At 46.2% G+C, this 20437-nt stretch overlaps 2 protein-coding genes across 5 annotated transcripts; one reads left to right on the forward strand and one right to left on the reverse strand.

Annotated features, from left to right (window-relative positions):
* Positions 1 to 1386: 1386 nt before the first annotated feature.
* On the reverse strand, positions 1387 to 9773 carry LOC136546044 (uncharacterized). 3 transcript variants are annotated; one of them, XM_066538023.1, is made up of 4 exons: positions 9542 to 9773; positions 9246 to 9476; positions 2212 to 2293; positions 1387 to 2113 (listed from the first exon to the last, which is right to left on the reverse strand). In XM_066538023.1, the coding sequence occupies exons 1-4, from the start codon at positions 9555 to 9557 to the stop codon at positions 1960 to 1962; spliced, it is 483 nt and encodes a 160-aa protein (XP_066394120.1). In that variant the 5' UTR covers positions 9558 to 9773; the 3' UTR covers positions 1387 to 1959. The 3 variants fall into 3 exon arrangements, with proteins under 3 accessions (XP_066394120.1, XP_066394119.1, XP_066394118.1); XM_066538022.1 differs by having other exon boundaries at positions 2222 to 2293; positions 9560 to 9770; XM_066538021.1 differs by having other exon boundaries at positions 2222 to 2293; positions 9542 to 9770.
* A 123-nt stretch (positions 9774 to 9896) lies between these two features.
* On the forward strand, positions 9897 to 17675 carry LOC136541857 (uncharacterized). 2 transcript variants are annotated; one of them, XM_066534016.1, is made up of 6 exons: positions 9897 to 10031; positions 10427 to 10579; positions 10802 to 10810; positions 14017 to 14073; positions 17007 to 17236; positions 17347 to 17675. In XM_066534016.1, the coding sequence occupies exons 2-6, from the start codon at positions 10492 to 10494 to the stop codon at positions 17368 to 17370; spliced, it is 408 nt and encodes a 135-aa protein (XP_066390113.1). In that variant the 5' UTR covers positions 9897 to 10031; positions 10427 to 10491; the 3' UTR covers positions 17371 to 17675. The 2 variants fall into 2 exon arrangements, with proteins under 2 accessions (XP_066390113.1, XP_066390112.1); XM_066534015.1 differs by having other exon boundaries at positions 17007 to 17675.
* The last annotated feature ends 2762 nt before the right edge of the window (positions 17676 to 20437 follow it).

A 20437-nucleotide genomic window follows, 5' to 3' on the forward strand; every position in this document is an offset into this window, starting at 1 on the left:
AAGAACAAGATCCTTGACAGCATTCCTTTATTCTCATACAAGGGTGCTGGCACTCATGAGGAGATGTCTAGGCTGAAGCATAAAAGAGAGAATAAGGCAAAGGACCCCAATGAGAAGCAAGTTGTAGATATTCTAGAAGATGATGACAATGAATTTGTCACTGGAGTTGCACTTGCTGCAAATGATGAACAAGAAGAACCAAAAGATCCCCAAGCTGAAGGTGAGAAAGAACAGGAACAAGAGGTTGCACCAGCAGAACCAGAACATGGTAAAAGGAAGAGAGTTGGCCGCCCTAGGATTAAGAAGAGGGTGAAGAAGATCACTGATATTAATGATGGCAAACAATCTATGCCTGAGATTGTAGCTGCTTCATCTTGTGATACTGGAAATGATGATGATCGTGATGTCGATGTGCATCGCCAGTCTACAGCTGCAAGTGATCAATCTTCTCAGTCCGACTCTCAGAACTCAATCTCAGACTAGATTGCACTTGTGTCCTTGAAATTGCACTACAACAGTGACAATTAGTATTTTCTACTTATCAGTTATCATTTGCTACTAATTTGGTATTTTGGACAATTAAACTTTCATAGGCCATGTTGTAATGTCATATTGTAATGTTATTTAGACTTGTGGAACCTTAGAAACATATTTGTGTTCATCAAATTTCATATTTGTCATGTATTTTGCATCAATTACTGGTTTTTTTTCATGTTTTTTTAATAAAAACGCTATCTGTCATAGCGCCGTTATAGCTACATAGTTACTGAAAAAGTTGACGCTATTTTCAATAGCCCGCTATTTTAAACTTTGGGCCTAAGCAGGGCGTCCCCTTGCCGAGTCATATTGGTACCTATCAAAGGGAGGATGAGTGGAGTTGAGTTGATTCTGCTTAAGATGACTCCTATCTCGTGCTGACATGTGGGCCCTCCTTAGTTGTGAGGTGAGGACAGCTCACTTTCCGCTCAGCTTGCTGATTCAGTAAACTGGCGGATGGTACGCCGTGGGTGCCGGAACGATTCCGTCAATTCACTGTCTTTGATAATTTGATTTGAAAATTGGAATCCTAGGCATTGGGACCATTCTTAATGTCCAAGAGACAATTGAGTAAGTATGGAGAGATTAAGAAGATTGATAGCACCTTTCGGAGAACATCCACCGGTTGATTAAAAGGATTTTTATAGCGTAAATTGGGTCACACGTCATTAACAAATGAGCCTTTCAATCGGCTCAATGTTAGGCCGAGCTATGAGCGAGGCTGTTGTGACCCTGGTCTCAATGGTGCGCCTGGGATGGGTGCGAAGGTTTATCCTCAGGGCTGGATCGGACGCGCGCACTGGATCTGGCTACATACACAATCATCAGATAAAAACACAAATTCTTCCAATCTATGATTTCATTTAATGCAACACACAGATATTTGCTAGTCAAGTAAATAAAGCAAATAATAGATCGTACATTTTCTTTCTAAAATTACATATATTTGATTCCTTAGTGTATATATATATAACACACACAATAACCTAAAGCGACAGTCTTCATTTACAGACGAAACTTGTACATTGAACCACTGCCAATCAAATTAAAGAAGCATGATGCAGTCAAGCATTAGGATAAACCCAGTCGACTCGGAGCTTACGGCCATCGACAGTACGGCAGTTAAGCTTTTTGATAGCCTCCTTTGCATGCTCATGGTGCTTGAATACCACATAACCAAAGCCCCCACAGATTTCATAACTATGCATTGCCACATGATACATCCACAGGGCTCCAATTTCTGTGAAAAGACTGATTATTTGCTCTGGACGACAACACTCAGATAAGTTATTCACACGGACAAAGCACCACAAGAACTTGCGACACCTGGAGATAGCATCATCTTGTCTAGAGGGCTTTTTCCGTTTCCAAGACTTGTAACGGATTGAGTTTCTTTCATCATTCCAAACTGCAAGCCGTGCCCTACAGGGGACATAAGTAGCCGGAGACATATAGTTGTAAGGGCACATCAGTTCCAGGTGCTGGTCCTCCCCATCCCCACAGATGCAGCAAAATTTGGCATCTGGATCCCTCCAGTTGTTTCTGCTGGCGCCGGTCTCGAATTTCATTTGTGTCCCTTAAGTAAAGGAGACAGCATATTATTAGGTAAGAATTGCGAGAGGTAGTTAATGTGGCTATCATTGTACATTATAATAAAACAAGAGACGAGATTACCCATACGTACATTCCCATGATTCTTCTTTCGTAACCACCCTGCCCTCTGGAGGTTGACTGTTTCTGGAGTACATTATCATGCCTGAAAATGAACATGTCAAGGTCAATACACTTCATCTCCGTGAACTAAATATTCTTGGTTGAATCTTTTCAATTAAATTCTGTAAAGAGAACAAAGGCTGTGAAAAATGCTAGCATGCTAAGATCCCAAAAATTGAAGCTTTTCCTAAATAGTTCTTCCACATATCATACATCCAGTTTCTCTGTAGTTTTACACTAGACCCAGTGGATCGGTACAATTGTACCACCTTGCAGGCTAGTTTTCTCCTTTCCAGCTGAATGTAACAAGGAAAAACAAACCCTAAACTTACTCACTTTCTTTCTGAGGACCGTAAATTGGCTAAGTACATTAAAGTTTTGTCAAGTATATAAGGAGCTCATGTATTAAAGTTGTCTACTCCTCTCCCTGCTTCTCTGTAGCCGGAGTAACAGTCAGAAGCCTGGCAGACAGCATGGATGGCAGCTGAGGGGCCATCTCTCCCTGTGTCAACTGGTTTGTGCATTTTGGCGGGAGCTTCACAGTGCCTTTGTGCAGTGGCGGAGCTCACAGCAAAACATGGGGGGGGGGGGGGCATTTTAGCTTGTATGATATGTACAGAACTCTCAGAATCATAATATAATTTGATGGAAAGTATTGCATACAAATGATTGACAATAATTGCGTTATAATTCACGAAATACACTAGAAAAACCAGCCATTATCTGTAAAAGTAGATAAAAACAAATGAACATGAAAATCAGGAACAAGAATTACAGTAACAAAGCATCTTAATTTCTCATAAAAATCTCAATAGGCAATATTTAGCCTTCAAATCCCTAGATATCACACCTCCACTCTATGTCATCAGGGCTAACTAAGCAATTGCCCGCAACTCATGAGGTTCGGGCAATCAAAAGCAAAGATTAAATTAAAACTACAAAACAAACAAATGCGCAATCTTTCTAGGGAACTCTAGCTACCGGCAGATGAACCCATGAACACTGAGTGGCTAAGAAGGATTGGATTGGTCTGCGCAGCAGCCGGAGCGCAGGAAGCCAGCGACGGACGACCACGCAAGTCCGCGGCGGCAGATGGGCGGAGCCCAACGATGCGCACGCGACCTCACGCTGACCGGCGACAACATGCAGTGTGAGCTGCTTGGTTGTTTTCCTTCTCAAACAGAAAGGTACAAAAGAAAGATTAAGCTTGATAGATCATCACGTGCATTGATTGGACCTTCAGGCTCTGAAAAAGTGTTTGGACCAGGGGGGGGGCGCGTTGCCCATGTTTGCCGACACGTAGCTCCACCTGTGCCTTTGTGAAGCTCCGCCATGTCTGTGGGTGGCCTGTGGATCTGGCATGGGCCTGGCTGGGAACGGACAGATCTAGTCTACTGATGACGTTCAGTGGCAAAGGGTGACTCCACTCTTACGTCGCCTGATGGGCCGCGGCCAGGGCAAGCTTCCTTGCTTGGGCAGTGCAGTCCTTGCTAGGGCAAGCTTGGCTCAGCTCCGGTCCAGCTGTGGCCAGATCTGGTGCCGGTGGGCTTGGATCTAGGGCAGGACAACATGGCTACGTCACCGCGGCAGCAGCTTGGTCTAGTGGCCACGGTGGTTCCCTCAGCAGCTCAGTGCTGTGCTTTCGGCGTGTCACCTAGGCATGTTGTGGTGAATCTCAGGGGCGATGTGGCAAATGGAATCGCCCGGCACAGCCGGGTCAGCGATTTTGGTATGAGCACATCTGCGGGCAACAGCAATGGCGCCGTCATCCTGTGGATGCCGCGATGTGGTGGATGGTCAGGTTGCTGGGTTCGGCATGCCCAAATGGTTAGCCCTGCTTAGCAGTGCTGGCTAGGTGTGATGACTCACTGTGGTCGTGGCCATGGCGTTTGGTCCCTCTTAGTGATGGTCAATTTGGTATGGATTTTTTAGTTAAGTTTCTCTGTTGCCTCAGCCTTGAAAATGGTGTGCAGAGGAAATTAGATACAACAGCTCATTATGTGAAGAACATGTTGACATTAGAGGCTGGGTCAGAATTGAAGACTTGGAAGCTTATAGCTACAATAATGAGTGCCCAAAAACATCTTGAAGATGATTGCATCGTGAACCCATGTTAGATCATGATAGGAAGTGGTCTCAAGGAGATCTATACCAAACCAAAGCCAATTTCAGATTCCCAGCTTCTTGCTCTAATCCAACTTAGGATGAAGAGTTTTAGCACTGGGACTTCTGGGCTGCAGGTGGCTACTTATTACTTTAACTCAAATTTGGAAGGATTTTGGGAAAGAACTAAAAATACTTTGTGTGCATAATATCTTTATCTTTTATTTCATATATACCAGATCAGTTTGATTATCATCACTAACTTTTTTTTGCCACTAGCTAGGCTGTACATTCACACTAGGATAGTAGGATATATGATGTTCAGCCACACTCCGGCGTAAATTTTGGAGTTCAAATTTCAGTAGTAATCATATCTATGCAGCAGGTAACTTGGTTTTCCCCCTTGCATATTTCTGCTGTCAACGATTCCACCTTCAGGCCACATTTCTTTCTTATCGTTCTATTTGCACGAAACTAGGTGCAGTGCATATTATTGAATTTAATGGACTTTCAAGTTTGTTAAGAACATAGTTTGTTTTATGGTGCTTAGTAGAAAGGAATCTGGTTACATCCATATGACTCGTTCAGTGGCAAGTGTGTAGCCAGTAAGCATCTGCTGCCTAGAATTTCAAGTGGTGTTGTTCTTCCTTCTGACAGTCATCTTATGCATCATGAAGGCTATTCACCGCCATGGATCAATACATCTTTCTTAAAATGGCGCACACATTGCAGATATATGATGTTGTAACAAAAGGATCATCATGAAGTTAAATGTTTTTTTTTGTTGAGTTCATTCTCCCATTGCAATGCATGGGCACTCATCTACTATTTACTAATGAGTGGTCCTTCAGGAAAATAAAAGACTCTACCAATTGCATTAATCCTTCACAAAGCCAGAGTTGAAAGCCACTTCTTTTGCATTGACCTACGTGTATGTGCTGAAATGAAAGGAACAAACTAAAGTGCAGCTATTTAAATCTAAACTGAACCAAACAAACGAGTGGCAGGAAGACATGAAGATTAACCTTTTGATAAAACATATATTTTTTAGGATTTGCAGTTAATTATGATCATTGAAATTATGGTTGTCCCTCCGTCCCAAATTATAAGTCGCTTTGACTTTTTGGTACATCGAATTTGTTATGCATCTAGACTAGAAGATTAATTGAAGTGTGATGGTTTTTTTATGTTTGGTGCCTTGGTCAATCAAACTTGGATTAAAGGGCATAAGAGCATCTCCAAGAGTTTCCAAAACCCACTCTCAATCTTGATTTTTTGGCAAGATTGAAAAAAACTGCTCTCCAACAACTCCCAATCTTTCCGCACTTGGGAAAATCCACCTAATCGCACAGATAAATACGCGCCCATATCCATTGGCCAATCCGAAGGTGGAAGGGCGTGCGTAAGAATAAAGAGTAGGATAGGGTTCCTGATGCAAATGTAGAAGATACAAAGAAAGTATAAAATTGGTTGCGGTGATTTCGAAATAGCTCGAGATTACTCATGCAAAATTACCCTTTATCTTTTAGGAGCGAGATTTAGAAATGGTTGGAGGAAGCAAACAAATATGCTCTCAACATTTTTTAGTCACTTGGAAAACTCATTAATTTACCAAGTGATTTTTTTTAGAAACTGTTTGAGATGCTCTAAGACATGGTAAAGTTGGGTCCAATTCAACTGTTAACTATAGAGAGTAGAAAGGAAAAGGGAAAAAACCTAGATCACCTATAAATTCTTGCAGCAGCTGAAATATTATCACCAACTAGTGAACTGGTACACAGAATTGCAAAGAGATGTACAACACATGAATTGTTTGATAACCTTCATCATTCCTCCTTCATTAGTATCGCTCAGCAAGCTGCACTCTCCCACAGTATAAAGTCAAGTGAATGCCTCGGGAGAGCCCAGCCCCACCCCAACCCTAGCGCCCCAACCGCCGCCACCGGCACCGGCGCCCTCCACCTCCCCGCCTCCCTCCCCTCCCCTTCCTGGATCCGTTCTCCCCTGCCCTCCTCCTCACCCGCGCGCCTTCCTAGAGCAGGAGGGCCTTTTTCCCCACCCACAGCCGCCGCCGCCCTCAGCCACCCTGCCCCACCACCAACCCCTACCTGGATCCGATTCCACCTCCCCTCCTCACCCGAGTGCGGGTGCGTGCGTCAGCACGGCAAGGCCGCCATCGCCGCCTGCTGTGGGCATCGACGCTGGCGCGCGCGGCGCATCCGACCTAGAACCGGCGGTCTTGGGGGCTAGTGCTGGCGCCCCGCTGCCGCCCGACCCTCCTCGCCCTCGCGCGGATGCCTGCACTGGGGAACGCGTGCCTCAGCCACCGCCGGCGCCCGCGACTTCTCCTCAGCGTGGGGGCAAGGGGTTGGATCCCGACCCCGACCCCTTCGTCATCCTCTAGCCACCAGCGCTCAGCCCTTCCAGATCCGCCCCATCACCAGCCGCCCCTCCCCTTCAGCACCTAGATCCGCCCCCACCGTCGCTCGATCTACCCGTTGATGGGTCCCCCTCCAGCGCTCACCCAGGGGTCGGCGAGATCGAGGCCTCCGTTGCGCCACCGCCCGAGCCCAGCTTGCGCGGAGCTGGCGGCCATGCCGGCGCCCGCGCCGCCAGCCCCAACCCCAGCCTATCGGTGGTCTTCCAGGCGCCTGTAGCCACCTCGCCAGCGATGGTTGGAGGGATAGTGGACGAGACGTTGGTCGTCGGATGACGATGACGAGGATGAGGATACGGCTCGCTCGGGCAGGCCCTCGCCGTCCTCCGTCTCCGCGCATGCTCCCCCGTTCTTCCCCGCCCGTCAGTTACTGGCAGGAGTAAGCTCTGGCGTTGGGAGGAAGACCTCAGTGCAGGTAGTTCCGACGACGAACTCACTTCTCCTGCCACGCACTCGTCGTACCTAGACGCTGCTCGCAAGGCTCTCCGGGCCACGCCTCCACCGCCGGCTGGGGCTCCGGACGCGGCGTTGTGCGCAGTGGAGGGAACCCATCCAGTGCCAGCAGGGGGGAAGCGGCGTCATCGACGCAGGACCGCTGCGCCCAACGGCAGTGGAACTCAGCCGTTGAACGTCATACGTGTGCCCGTGCAGCGTCGCCTTGGTTCGCAGCCAGCGGCGAGAGTTCTGGTGCACCAGCGACTCGGCCAGCGGCGTAGGGCGCCCGTGCCTGACACGTTTCAGCAACCCCATCAAGGGCCCATCGTCGACGCCGATGGATTCCAGATTGTTTAGAGTCGTCGTCGCCGGCACTGTCCAGGGATTACGGCACCCAAACGCCACCGCCCCGCCCCGCCGGAGCTTGTGGGTCTCTGCTTCAACTGCCTCGCGCACGACCATATCGCCGCTCAGTGTCGCTCCCCGTCCCGCTGCCTTCGCTGCCGGGATACCGACGATCAGGCCAGGGCGTGCAAGCGTGGTCGTTCGTCCGCGTGCAAGCGAGGCCCTTGGCCGGCATGCAAGCCTTCATCCTTGGTGGCGCGTCACCCAAGCCGGAGTGCCTTTAAGGAGCGTCGCCCTGCTGGTCCGAGGCGACCCAGCTTGTCGCTGGATTGTCGCGCCGCACCAGGTCAGCGGTCGACCGCATCGTCTTCGTCGCCGCAGCAGCCTGTCGGTACCACCACCTCTGGGTGACAATTATAACCGTACCATGGTCAAGGTCTTCGTCGTCCAGAGGAACGTGGAGCTCGCCGCGTCTGGAGCGAACCTCTCCCTTGTTCTCGTTGCACTCGTTGGTGGAGACCAACCAGCCGTCACGCCGAAGGAGTTCCAGGCACACCTTTCCTCGAGGTTCCGTGTGTTTGTGGGCGCGGCCGGGGTCTGTGCTTCGCTCGGGGGCCCCTTTGCACGCGAATGTCTGCAGGTCGGCCACTCTAGCGTTGCTATGCAGGAAGGCGAAATGCAGATACAAGCGGTGCACCCTGAGCCTGAGGTCGCAGTGGACCGTTGCTTGGAGGTTCAGCATTGGGACTTCGATCCCATGCTGGTTGAGGTGGAAGCATGTCTGACCAAAAGGCCACCTCAAGCAGGTCTCACGAGCCAGGGCGTGTCGGAGATGGCCCAGGCGGTGGACCTGTGCCTTTCAGGCCCAGACGAGTGCGGCTCGGGCCAAACCTCACCAAGGCCCTCACTCTTGGAGCCCGAGCAGGCTGGGGGATCCCCACCCTCGGTCCAGGTCAACTTCCCCACCAACCAGGAAAGTGCAGACGGAGGCGGCCCAGCCACAACAGCTGCTGACGGTAGTGCGCCTGACGCGACGGCTGCAACATTGACTGAGGACTTCATTGCTACATTCAAGAAGCCGCTCACGATGCCTGTCTTGTCGTCGCCTCCACGACTGCGGCTAACCCGGGCGGCCAGAGCGCGGGCAGGGGAGCTAGACGACTCAGAGGAGCGCTAGGCTTGCCGCCAAGAGCAGGCACAGGGAACAGAAGCTGGAGGCTCAGGCACGGAAGGTGATGATGAAACGTCTGGAGCTCGAGGTGGAGACCGAGCTACCTGACAAAGCCTCATTCGAGGAATTCCAGACCGCCTTCACCCTCCCCCTTTCGATGTCGACGCGGGAAGCCATGCAGGTCCGCTTCCCGGGCAAGAACCAGCGGGCCTAGACGTTCGCTTGTGTCTTGCCGATTTGGTCGCAAAACACCTTTCCTATGTAATCTTTTCTAAGTGAATCTAGTAGCTAGGTGGTAAGGTGTGTGTGGTATCACGAAGGCTCCTCGCTTGCGTGCACCGATGTATTCTTAACTTTTTCCTCTTAATGAAAAACGGGTGAATGGTGCGATCTCGAAAAAAAATTCCTCCTTCATTTACTTTCTTTTGTCCGAATCTTATATCAATACCATTCGTTCCCAACAGAAATAGTGCATCAACGACCACATCTAATAGTTATACGCACCTTCAACACATGGCTTGTAAACCTGCGCCGTCGCGCCCGCGTCAACGGACCCCGCAGTAGCACCGTCGCGCTTGCGGCCCCGCTCTTTGGCGACGTTTCTCCGTCGTAGCGCGTGCAGTGCAGCAAACCTCCCGACCCCGACCTTGAAGAAGACGGATCCGACCGTCCGCGCAGCCGAACCCTCCTTCCGCTTCCGCTTTTTTGACCCGCTTCGAGTGCCAGCCATCGGCCCTGTTTGGACATAAGTCAGCTTTTTTACATGTTTCTTAGCATAATAAGGAGCTGAAAAACCTAACCTGGGGTGTTTAGCATGCCTGTTTATGGCGGCGCCGGCGGAGAGGCGAACTCGGCGAGCTCGATGGCGCCGGTTGGGGTCGAGTACGGGTCGGCGGCGGTCACGCACGAGGGCAGCGCGGGTGGAGGCGGGCGGGCCGACGGGCGAGGGCGGCGCGGGTGGGGACAGACTGTCGGGCGGAGGGAGACGACAGACGGAGAACCCGGAAAAACTCCCCACGCGACCTTTAGGGCTTTTGAGTTTGAGCCTGTGCAGCAGGCCCTGGGCTCTACTAGCCGAGCGGCTGGGCTGTGCAGCTGCAGCCCAAGCAGCTCTAGGAAGTAGAAGCGACCAGGGCCCAATCACTCCTGGGCCCTAGCCCTGCGCCCCTGCCTTTTCTCCCTCCCGTTTACCCCTCGTGCGCCTTCTCTCTCTGGCGACGACTGCGCGACCGCCGCCACTCTACCCAGTTCCTCAGACCTCAGATCTTCACCGGCGACGAGGACCACCAGGTATGACCACCCCTTCTCTTCGTGCTGTGCGAAACCGAGCACCCAAACCCTAACTTAAACTATTTGCCTCTTTGTATTCGGATCTGATCTAATTACAACTGTATACATGTATTTTGATGAAACTAAAACTTTGATTTTCGGGTGTACATGTGTACATCCATGTCCTTTCTTGAACCCGTCCCTGCTAATCTGTTTTTAGCTTGTCTCATTCAGCGCCCGCAACTTCAATCTAGAAAAAGTGCGAGGAAACTTGTGTATCTATCCACACTTTTGTAGTTTTTTTAACTAACACTCAGTGTTATTACTGAAAAAGTGACTGAATTTGTAGACATGCTACCGGAATTTGTTTATATGAACCCAATAAGAGCATGGTTTCCCTGAAAATTATTTTACAGCTCCTAATAGGGCGAAATCAAGCAAATTCTTCAGCTGGAAGATTGGAGAAGTAGGATAAGAGCAAATGGCCAACAGTAACAGTTTGAGAAAGGGACGCAAGCAGAACAGGAAGACAAAGAAACTGAAGATTTCTAAGAAGTGTCCCCGGAAAGGTGCAAACTTTTCTTGTCTGACCACATATTCTGCATGTGTGGAACCTTTTATATCATACAAGGTTTTCGATCATATACCATATTAGATTTTATCTTTGAGAGAATTCCGGAGTGTCCTTATAATTCATATTGTATATTTTGGAATCGAGTTAAAGGGTAAATGGTAATTCCATGCTGTTGCTCCATTTAGCTTGGTCACGAAATGCTTTGTGCTTATTTCAGGCATGGTTGAATCCAAAAACCGCCAACAACAACAACAACAACAACAAAGCCTTTAAGTCCCAAACAAGTTGGGGTAGGCTAGAGTTGAAACCCAACAGAAGCAATCAAGGTTCAGGCACGTGAATAGCTGTCTTCCGAGCACTCCTATCTAAGGCTAAGTCTTTGGGTATATTCCATCCTTTCAAGTCTCCTTTTATTGCCTCTACCCAAGTCAACTTCGGTCTTCCTCTGCCTCTCTTCACGTTACTATCCTGACTTAGGATTCCACTACGCACCGGTGCATCTGGAGGTCTCCGTTGCACATGTCCAAACCATCTCAACCGGTGTTGGACAAGCTTTTCTTTAATTGGCGCTACCCCTAATCTCTCACGTATATCATCGTTCCGAACTCGATCCCTTCTTGTATGACCGCAAATCCAACGCAACATACGCATTTCCGCGACACTTAGCTGTTGAATATGTCGTCTTTTTGTAGGCCAACATTCTGCACCATACAACATAGCAGGTCTAATCGCCGTCCTATAAAACTTGCCTTTTAGCTTCTGTGGTACCCTTTTGTTACATAGGACACCAGACGCTTGCCGCCACTTCATCCACCCTGCTTTGATTCTATGGCTAACATCTTCATCAATATCCCCGTCCCTCTGTAGCATTGATCCTAAATATCGAAAGGTATCCTTCCTAGGCACTACTTGACCTTCCAAACTAACATCTTCCTCCTCCCGAGTAGTAGTGCCGAAGTCACATCTCATATACTCAGTTTTAGTTCTACTAAGTCTAAAACCTTTGGACTCCAAAGTCTCCCGCCATAACTCCAGTTTCTGATTTACTCCTGTCCGGCTTTCATCAACTAGCACTACATCGTCCGCGAAAAGCATACACCAAGGGATGTCCCCTTGTATGTCCCTTGTGACCTCATCCATCACTAAAGCAAACAAATAAGGGCTCAAAGCTGATCCTTGATGTAGTCCTATCCTAATCGGAAAGTCATCCGTGTCTCCATCACTTGTTCGAACTCTAGTCACAACATTGTTGTACATGTCCTTAATGAGCCGGACGTACTTCATTGGGACTTTATGTTTGTCCAACGCCCACCACATAACATTCCTTGGTATTTTATCATAAGCCTTCTCCAAGTCAATAAAAACCATGTGTAGGTCCTTCTTCTTCTCTCTATACCGCTCCATAACTTGTCTTATTAAGAAAATTGCTTCCACGGTTGACCTTCCGGGCATGAAATCAAATTGGTTCATAGAGACCCGTGTTATTGCTCTCAAGCGATGCTCGATAACTCTCTCCCATAGCTTCATAGTATGGCTCATCAACTTAATTCCCCGGTAATTTATACAACTTTGAATATCCCCTTTATTCTTGTAGATCGGTACCAATATACTTCTCCTCCACTCATCAGGCATCTTGTTCGATCGAAAAATATGGTTGAACAGCTTGGTTAACCATACTACAGCTATGTCTCCGAGGCATCTCCACACCTCGATTGGGATACCATCCGGTCCCATCGCCTTACCTCCTTTCATCCTTTTCAACGCCTCTCTGACCTCAGATTCTTGGATTCTCCGCACAAAGCGCATATTGGTGTCATCAAAAGAGTCATCCAACTGAAAGGTTGTGTCCATATTCTCACCATTGAACAATTTGTCAAAATACTCTTGCCATCGATGTCGGATCTCATCCTCCTTTACCAAGAGATGCTCCCTTTCATCCTTAATGCACTTAACTTGGTTGAAGTCCCGTGTCTTTCTCTCACGAACCCTAGCCATCCTATAAATGTCCTTCTCTCCTTCCTTCGTACTCAAATGTTGGTAAAGATCCTCGTACGCTCTACCCTTTGCCACACTTACAGCTCGCTTTGCAGTCTTCTTTGCCACCTTATACTTCTCTATGTTGTCCACACTCCTGTCATGGTACAAACGTCTATAGCATTCTTTCTTCTCCTTAATAGCCCTTTGGACTTCCTCGTTCCACCACCAAGTATCTTTAGCCTCACGTCCCCTTCCTTTGGTTACTCCACACACCTCTGAGGCTACCTTCTGAATGTTGGTTGCCATCTTGTCCCACATATTGTTTATGTCGTCTTCTTCCTTCCAAGAGCCCCCTTTGATAACCCTTTCCCTAAATACCTCTGACGTCTCCCCTTTCAGTTTCCACCACTTTGTTCTTTCAATTTTAGCTTGTTTATCCCTACGGGCACGCATCTGAAAACGAAAATCTGTCACTAAAAGCTTATGTTGAGAAACAACACACTCCCCTGGTATCACCTTGCAATCCAAGCATGCTCGTTTGTCCTTTCTTCTTGCGAGGACAAAGTCAATCTGACTACAGTGTTGTCCGCTACTGAAGGTCACTAGATGAGATTCTCTCTTTCTAAAGAAAGTGTTGGCTATCATCAGGTCAAAAGCTACCGCGAAGTCTAGAGCTTCCTCCCCCTCCTGATTCCTACTACCATACCCAAAACCTCTATGAACTGCCTCGAAACCTGCGCTTCTAGTACCTACATGTCCATTAAGATCTCCTCCTATAAAAAGCTTCTCACTACTAGGTATAGCTCTAACCAGGCCATCTAAGTCTTCCCAAAACTGTCTCTTAGCACTCTCGTCGAGGCCTACTTGGGGGGCATACGCACTAATTACGTTCAAGACCATATCACCAACGACAAGCTTGACTAAGATAATCCTATCTCCTTGCCTTCTCACTCCCACCATACCATTCTTGAGGCTCTTATCAATCAAAACTCCTACTCCATTTCTATTCGCGACTGTCCCTGTATACCAAAGCTTGAAACCTGTATTGTCCACCTCCTTCGCCTTCTGACCCTTCTATTTAGTCTCTTGAACGCATAATATATTTACACGCCTCCTAGTCGCGGTATCAACTAATTCTCTTAACTTACCTGTAAGTGATCCTATATTCCAACTACCTAAACGGATCCTAGTTGGTTCGACTAGCTTCCTTACTCTTCGCACCCGTCGACTCTGATGCGAAGACCCTTGCTCATTTTTCACTACACCCGGGCGGCGATGTAGCGCGCCACTAAGGAAGCGACGACCCGATCCTTGGTTACTTGACACCATGCCCAGATCACGACACGGCGCGTCACGGGGGTGACGACCCGGCCCTTGCCCATTTAACACCATACCCGGGTTCCGATATGGCGCGTCGCTAAGAGGGTTACGCCCCAACGATTTTCTTTCGGGTTTAATCCAAAAACCGCCAACCAGCACAAGAAAATACTAGGGGGCAAGAACCACAGCATGGTATGTACATTGCTTTCATCTTGGCAGATAAGTGCACTCATCATCGATGGGTTTGGAAATGCTGCATTGTGATATAGTCACTTTTTATTATGCTTCTTTTTATGTAGTCCATGGCTACATTGAGTCATCAATATCGGGTACACACTTGTAACGATAAAATACATAAAACCAAAAGAAAAAAATACAACAACAACAACAACAAAGCCTTTAAGTCCCAAACAAGTTGGGGTAGGCTAGAGTTGAAACCCAACAGAAACAATCAAGGTTCAGGCACGTGAATAGCTATCTTCCAAGCACTCCTATCTAAGGCTAAGTCTTTGGGTATATTCCATCCTTTCAAGTCTCCTTTTATTGTCTCTACCCAAGTTAACTTCGGTCTTCCTCTGCCTCCCTTCACGTTACTATCCTGACTTAGGATTCCACTATGCACCGGTGCATCTGGAGGTCTCCGTTGCACATGTCCAAACCATCACAATCAGTGTTGGACAAGCTTTTCTTCAATTGGCGCTACCCCTAATCTCTCACGTATATCATCGTTCCGAACTCGATCCCTTCTTGTATGACCGTAAATCCAACGCAACATACGCATTTTCGCGACACTTAGCTGTTCAATATGTCGTCTTTTCGTAGGCCAACATTCTGCACCATACAACATAGCAGGTCTAATCGTCGTCCTATAAAACTTGCCTTTTAGCTTCTGTGGTACCCTTTTGTCACATAGGACACCAGACGCTTGCCGCCACTTCATCCACCCTGCTTTGATTCTGTGGCTAACATCTTCATCAATATCCCCGTCCCTCTGTAGCGTTGATCCTAAATATCGAAAGGTATCCTTCCTAGGCACTACTTGACCTTCCAAACTAACATCTTTCTCCTCCCGAGTAGTAGTGCCGAAGTCACATCTTATATACTTAGTTTTAGTTCTACTAAGTCTAAAACCTTTGGACTCCAAAGTCTCCCGCCATAACTCCAGTTTCTGATTCACTCATGTCCGGCTTTCATCAACTAGCACTACATCGTCCGCGAAAAGCATACACCAAGGGATGTCCCCTTGTATGTCCCTTGTGACCTCATCCATCACTAAAGCAAACAAATGAGGGCTCAAAGCTGACCCTTGATGTAGTCCTATCCTAATCGGGAAGTCATCCGTGTCTCCATCACTTGTTCGAACTCTAGTCACAACATTGCTGTACATGTCCTTAATGAGCCCGACGTACTTCGTTGGGACTTTATGTTTGTCCAAAGCCCACCACATAACATTCCTTGGTATTTTATCATAAGCCTTCTCCAAGTCAATAAAAACCATGTGTAGGTCCTTCTTCTTCTCCCTATACCGCTCCATAACTTGTCTTATTAAGAAAATGGCTTCCATGGTTGACCTTCCGGACATGAAACCAAATTGGTTCATAGAGACCCGCGTTATTGCTCTCAAGCGATGCTCGATAACTCTCTCCCATAGCTTCATAGTATGGCTCATCAACTTAATTCCCCGGTAATTTGTACAACTTTGAATATCCCCTTTATTCTTGTAGATCGGTACCAATATACTTCTCCTCCACTCATCAGGCATCTTGTTCGATCGAAAAATATGGTTGAACAGCTTGGTTAACCATACTACAGCTATGTCTCCGAGGCATCTCCACACCTCGATTGGGATACCATCCGGTCCCATCGCCTTACCTCCTTTCATCCTTTTCAACGCCTCTCTGACCTCAGATTCTTGGATTCTCCGCACAAAGCGCCTATTGGTGTCATCAAAAGAGTCATCCAACTGAAAGGTTGTGTCCGTATTCTCACCATTGAACAATTTGTCAAAATACTCTTGCCATCAATGTCGGATCTCATCGATGGCAAGAGTATTTTGACAAATTGTTCAATGGTGAGAATATGGACACAACCTTTCAGTTGGATACTCGCTAACAAAATCAACATAATGTGTAGTTGCATACTTGCTATCTGGATGGAATTTAGCCCAGATTTTTGTTTACATTGGTCTTCATTACATGTTCAGATGATGTTCTTTTTTTACATGTGGCACATAATTCATTGTCATGTAACCTATACAGCGCACTTGAAGTAGAATTTGAGTCTGGTCATAGTTTTGCATGGTTATACTTAGAATACTGCGAGATACAAAAACACCAGATACTGTTAGGTTCTTATCCATATATAATGAATGCAGTTCTCATGTACCTTCCCATCAATGCAGCAATAGTTGTCTTACTTGTTTGGTGATTCTCCAGAAATAAACACATGACACAAGTGCCTGAGATTATATCAGAGTACTTCACGGCAGCTTTATTTTACATTTAATACTTTCAGAACTTATGGTTCAGTTACTCAGTAACCTGGTCTGGCTAGGCCACACTTGAAGAAACAATGCTCACAAATCATGTAGAAGTAAAATACAATTTAGAAAGACACTAAGATATCCTTCATATATATTAGACGAGTAAGAATATAATGTGCAATGCATTATTTAGTCATTATAGAACACAAGAAAAGCTGGAAGCATACATCATGCTGCATAGTATCTGTAGTGCGTGTATTCCCAGTTTGAGAGAAAAAAAAGTTGAGAATGTGAAGTGGGGATAGTGAACATATGCACTATACATATACAGGTTACATATGCTCTCTGAGTTAAATAGCACAACTTAAATCAACCAACCTGTTATAGTTAGCTAGCGAGTTGGCGATGAGTCTTTACAAGTAATAACTGGAGCACTGTTAATTCCCTGCAACTGGAGGAGCATCATTTCAAATCACTGTAGCTCTAAAATTCTGCTCTTTATTCGTTAGCATCTCACTTGCTTTTTCAAGTCCACATTAGGCAAACTTCAGATCTGCATTATAAGATTTAGCAATGCACCAAATATATATCTTGCATGGCTCACCAACATAAGTATCTTCCCTTTTTATTTTTGTTAATTCAGCGCCTCAGTATCTAGGTTGGAAAGTTGGCATGAGCGCCGTGTTGCACTTCTGGAGGGATCCAGAGTGCGACTTCTGCTATATTTGTGGAGACAACCACGGGGAGTTTTTCTGCCCCTTCAACTATCTTTATGGGCTCCATGATCTCCGTACCTGCAAAGCGCGATGCCCTCCAGGGAAACACCTGGTGGTTTCTACGAGACACCGTCAGTTCCTGCAGTGTTTTGTCCGTGTGAGTAACTTGCCGCCAAATTTCAGGCAGTGGCACCTTGGTATTCTTTGCCGTGCGTTTGGACCGATGCGGATGTGGCACGTCCCGATGCTCAACAGTGAAATTTGCAGGGGGGTTGGCTTTGCCGTCTTTAATAATGGAGAGCATGCTGAGGCTGCCATCGAGTGGCTGAACGGTGAATGTTTCGGCGGATACAGTGTGCGAGTCGACTGGGCTTATCCTTGTATCTAATTTAACGATGGTCTTAAAATGTTTTTATCTCATCTTTTGGCTTGTTGGTAATTTTCCAGCCGTGATGATAGGTACTGTGCAGTCTGTTCTTCTGGGAGACTTTGACCCTTTTTATTTTAAGATATAAATAGGAGTTTATTTCATGGAGCCGATGTAAAACATATGGAACAATGATATGTGGATCCTTATATATGGGAAAGTTTCCGTGTGCCCTGGGAGCAATGGCTGCTTAAACGGACCACGCAGATTCCGATGTGTAGCTGCTCGCTTCTGCGGCAACGGAGTGCGTCCATTAGATTTGGGAAAAAGTCCATGTTATCTTCTGTAACTTCTGTGAAAGTATGTTTTTTCTCCATAAACTCTAAAACTGGGTAAATTATCTCCTTGAACTTTTAAAACTGTTCGTTTTACCTTACGGTTATAAGCGGTTTTTAAAGGCAGGTTTGTCTTTTTCTTTCATATTTATTTCGTTTGAATTGTTGAAAAATCATAGAAAAATCATAAAATAAAAAAAAATAGATTTTGTTGAACTCCAAATGATTTGATCTACACAGTGAACATATAATATAGTATGTTTTAGTACATTTTTACTGTAGCGATAGATCTATGTTTTTCTGTAATGAATTCATGCCCATAGTTTCTATGGTCCAATTGTGGTGAAATTTTTTTAGTGGACTAATTATTGTATGCTTGAACTATAGTAAAAATTTTATACTCATTAGATCATATATAACTTAGTTATAGATTTATAAATACTTTTTAACAAGCATACTCCTAAATAAATCTGTTTCTTATGACCTAAAATTGTTTTTAATGACAAAGCAGGGCAAAAAAAAGATCATATGCATACACCCGTCACCTTGTGTGTGTTTGCCTTGTAGAAATTTCAAAGGAATCACGAAATAATTGATTTAACACTCTATATGGGGCTCCTAAATTAATTACATACAGTCCAAAACATTGTAACAAAACATAGCATGAGAAAATAGGGGAGAAAGTTTCCAGGTTAACGGATCCAATTCATAGCAAACTTTGACTCTTACAACACATAGACAATACTATACCTTCAAAAATAATGGATATCATCAAAACTTGATTTCGGTATCCGGCGAGCCACGCTAGGTTTAGGTCGGGCTAAGAAAAAGCCTGGCTATTTTGGGCCAAAAAGGTCTCGCCCATAACCATCCCACTGGACGAGTTGGCCAGCCCCCGACCTAAGCAAAGTTTAAAATAGCGGACTATAGCTGTGGAAGAGGCTCGACGCTAAGCTATTCGTATTTCTGCCGCTACGACAATTTTCACCGCTATTTACTGCTATAGCGCCGCTAAGTTGCGTAGTTTAGCGTTTTAAATAGCGGCGCTACTTCAACGGCCCATATAAGTGAAAGCCTGCTAAGCCCACCGAAGCCCAAAACCAATGAAACCCTAAATTCTAAATAGCACGCACAGCACCAGTGAGCAGTCAGCCAGTCACAGTGTCTCCCACCCACACTTCTTCGACTCCCTTTTCTCGTTGCTCCGGCGGCTACCTGCGACGAACGACGGAATGAGCTGAGCTGCAAGCGTGCGACTGCAAAGGGATCCCTTGCAAGTTCTCAATATGTCCCAGTCTCAACAAGGTTGGTTTGTGATCCCTCTCCCTCGATCTGTAGATTGCTGCATATATTGTAGTTGTTGTAGATTGCTGCACATTGCAGTTCGTGATCCCCTCTACCTTGATCTGTAGATTGTTGCATATTGTAGTTTGTTCTGTACTTATATTCTAGTGTTCTACATTTTTGAAATTTGCATATGTGATTTTTTTTAATTTTGTTGCATAGGTGTAGTCGTTGTTGCCTCAAGCACTGCCTCTGCCCCAACAGATCAGAATGCACAAAGCTATTGTTTCCTCAGACCCTGGTTGGACTGTACTGTTCCAGATATAGCAAAGAAGCATGAGCTCAAGTGCAATTTTTGTGAGAAGGTGTGCGAAGGTGGCATCACTAGGCTCAAGCTCCATCTAGCCCACATTCCGAAATGCAATGTTAAGAAGTGTGAAAAAGTTCCAGCTGATGTGAAGGCAGAGATGATTGAACTGCTCGTAAAGAAGAATATTATCAAGGAAAAAAAACCTGAAGAATGCAAGAGGGCAAGAGATGGAGTTAACTTGGATCATTCAGAGGGAGAAGCATCAGGTGAAGAAGATGGTGGCAATTCTGTTGTTGTTGTTCACTCAGGGAGAGCTGAAAGCGCAAGTAGCTCCAAAGGTTCTGCAAGTCCACTCCAGAAGAAGTTGTTGCTGCAAAGAAGGGAGCAAGCCTTAGCAATAAGGTGCAGACCAAGTTGTCAACTCAGAAAAGAGAAGAGAGGCGAGATCGAGCCTGTGAGTACATCTGCCAATTCTTTTATGAAGCTGGCATTGCACACAATACAGTAGCACTTCGCAGCTTTGACCTCATGCTTGAGACAGTTGGAGACTTTGGTAGATCCTTGAAAGGGCCTGGTGCATATGAGATGAGTGGTCCATTTTTACAGAAAGCTAAGAAGAAGGTCGAGGATTCAATGAAAAACCATAAGGAGCAATGGGCACTCACAGGCTGTTCACTTATGACTGATGCATGGACAGATAAGAAAGGTAGGGGACTAATGAATATTGTAGTTCATAGTGCTTATGGTGTTTATTTCCTAGACTCAGTGGACTGCTCATCTGTTAAGAAAAATTGCTAATATATCTTTGAACTTGTTGACAAATGGATTGAAGAAATAGGAGAGCAAAATGTTGTTCAAGTGGTGACTAACAATGCTAGTGTGAATTGGGCAGCAGCAGATCTATTGAAAGCAAAGAGACCTTCAATTTTCTGGACTGGGTGTGTTGCCCACACTATAGATCTAATGCTGGAGGATATAGGCAAAATTAAGCAAATTGACAGTACAATTGTGAGAGCAAGATCTTTGACAGTATTCCTTTATTCTCATATAAGGGTGCTGGCA

Source organism: Miscanthus floridulus, chromosome 3 (assembly GCF_019320115.1).
Source record: "Miscanthus floridulus cultivar M001 chromosome 3, ASM1932011v1, whole genome shotgun sequence".
Classification (NCBI taxonomy): domain Eukaryota; kingdom Viridiplantae; phylum Streptophyta; class Magnoliopsida; order Poales; family Poaceae; genus Miscanthus; species Miscanthus floridulus.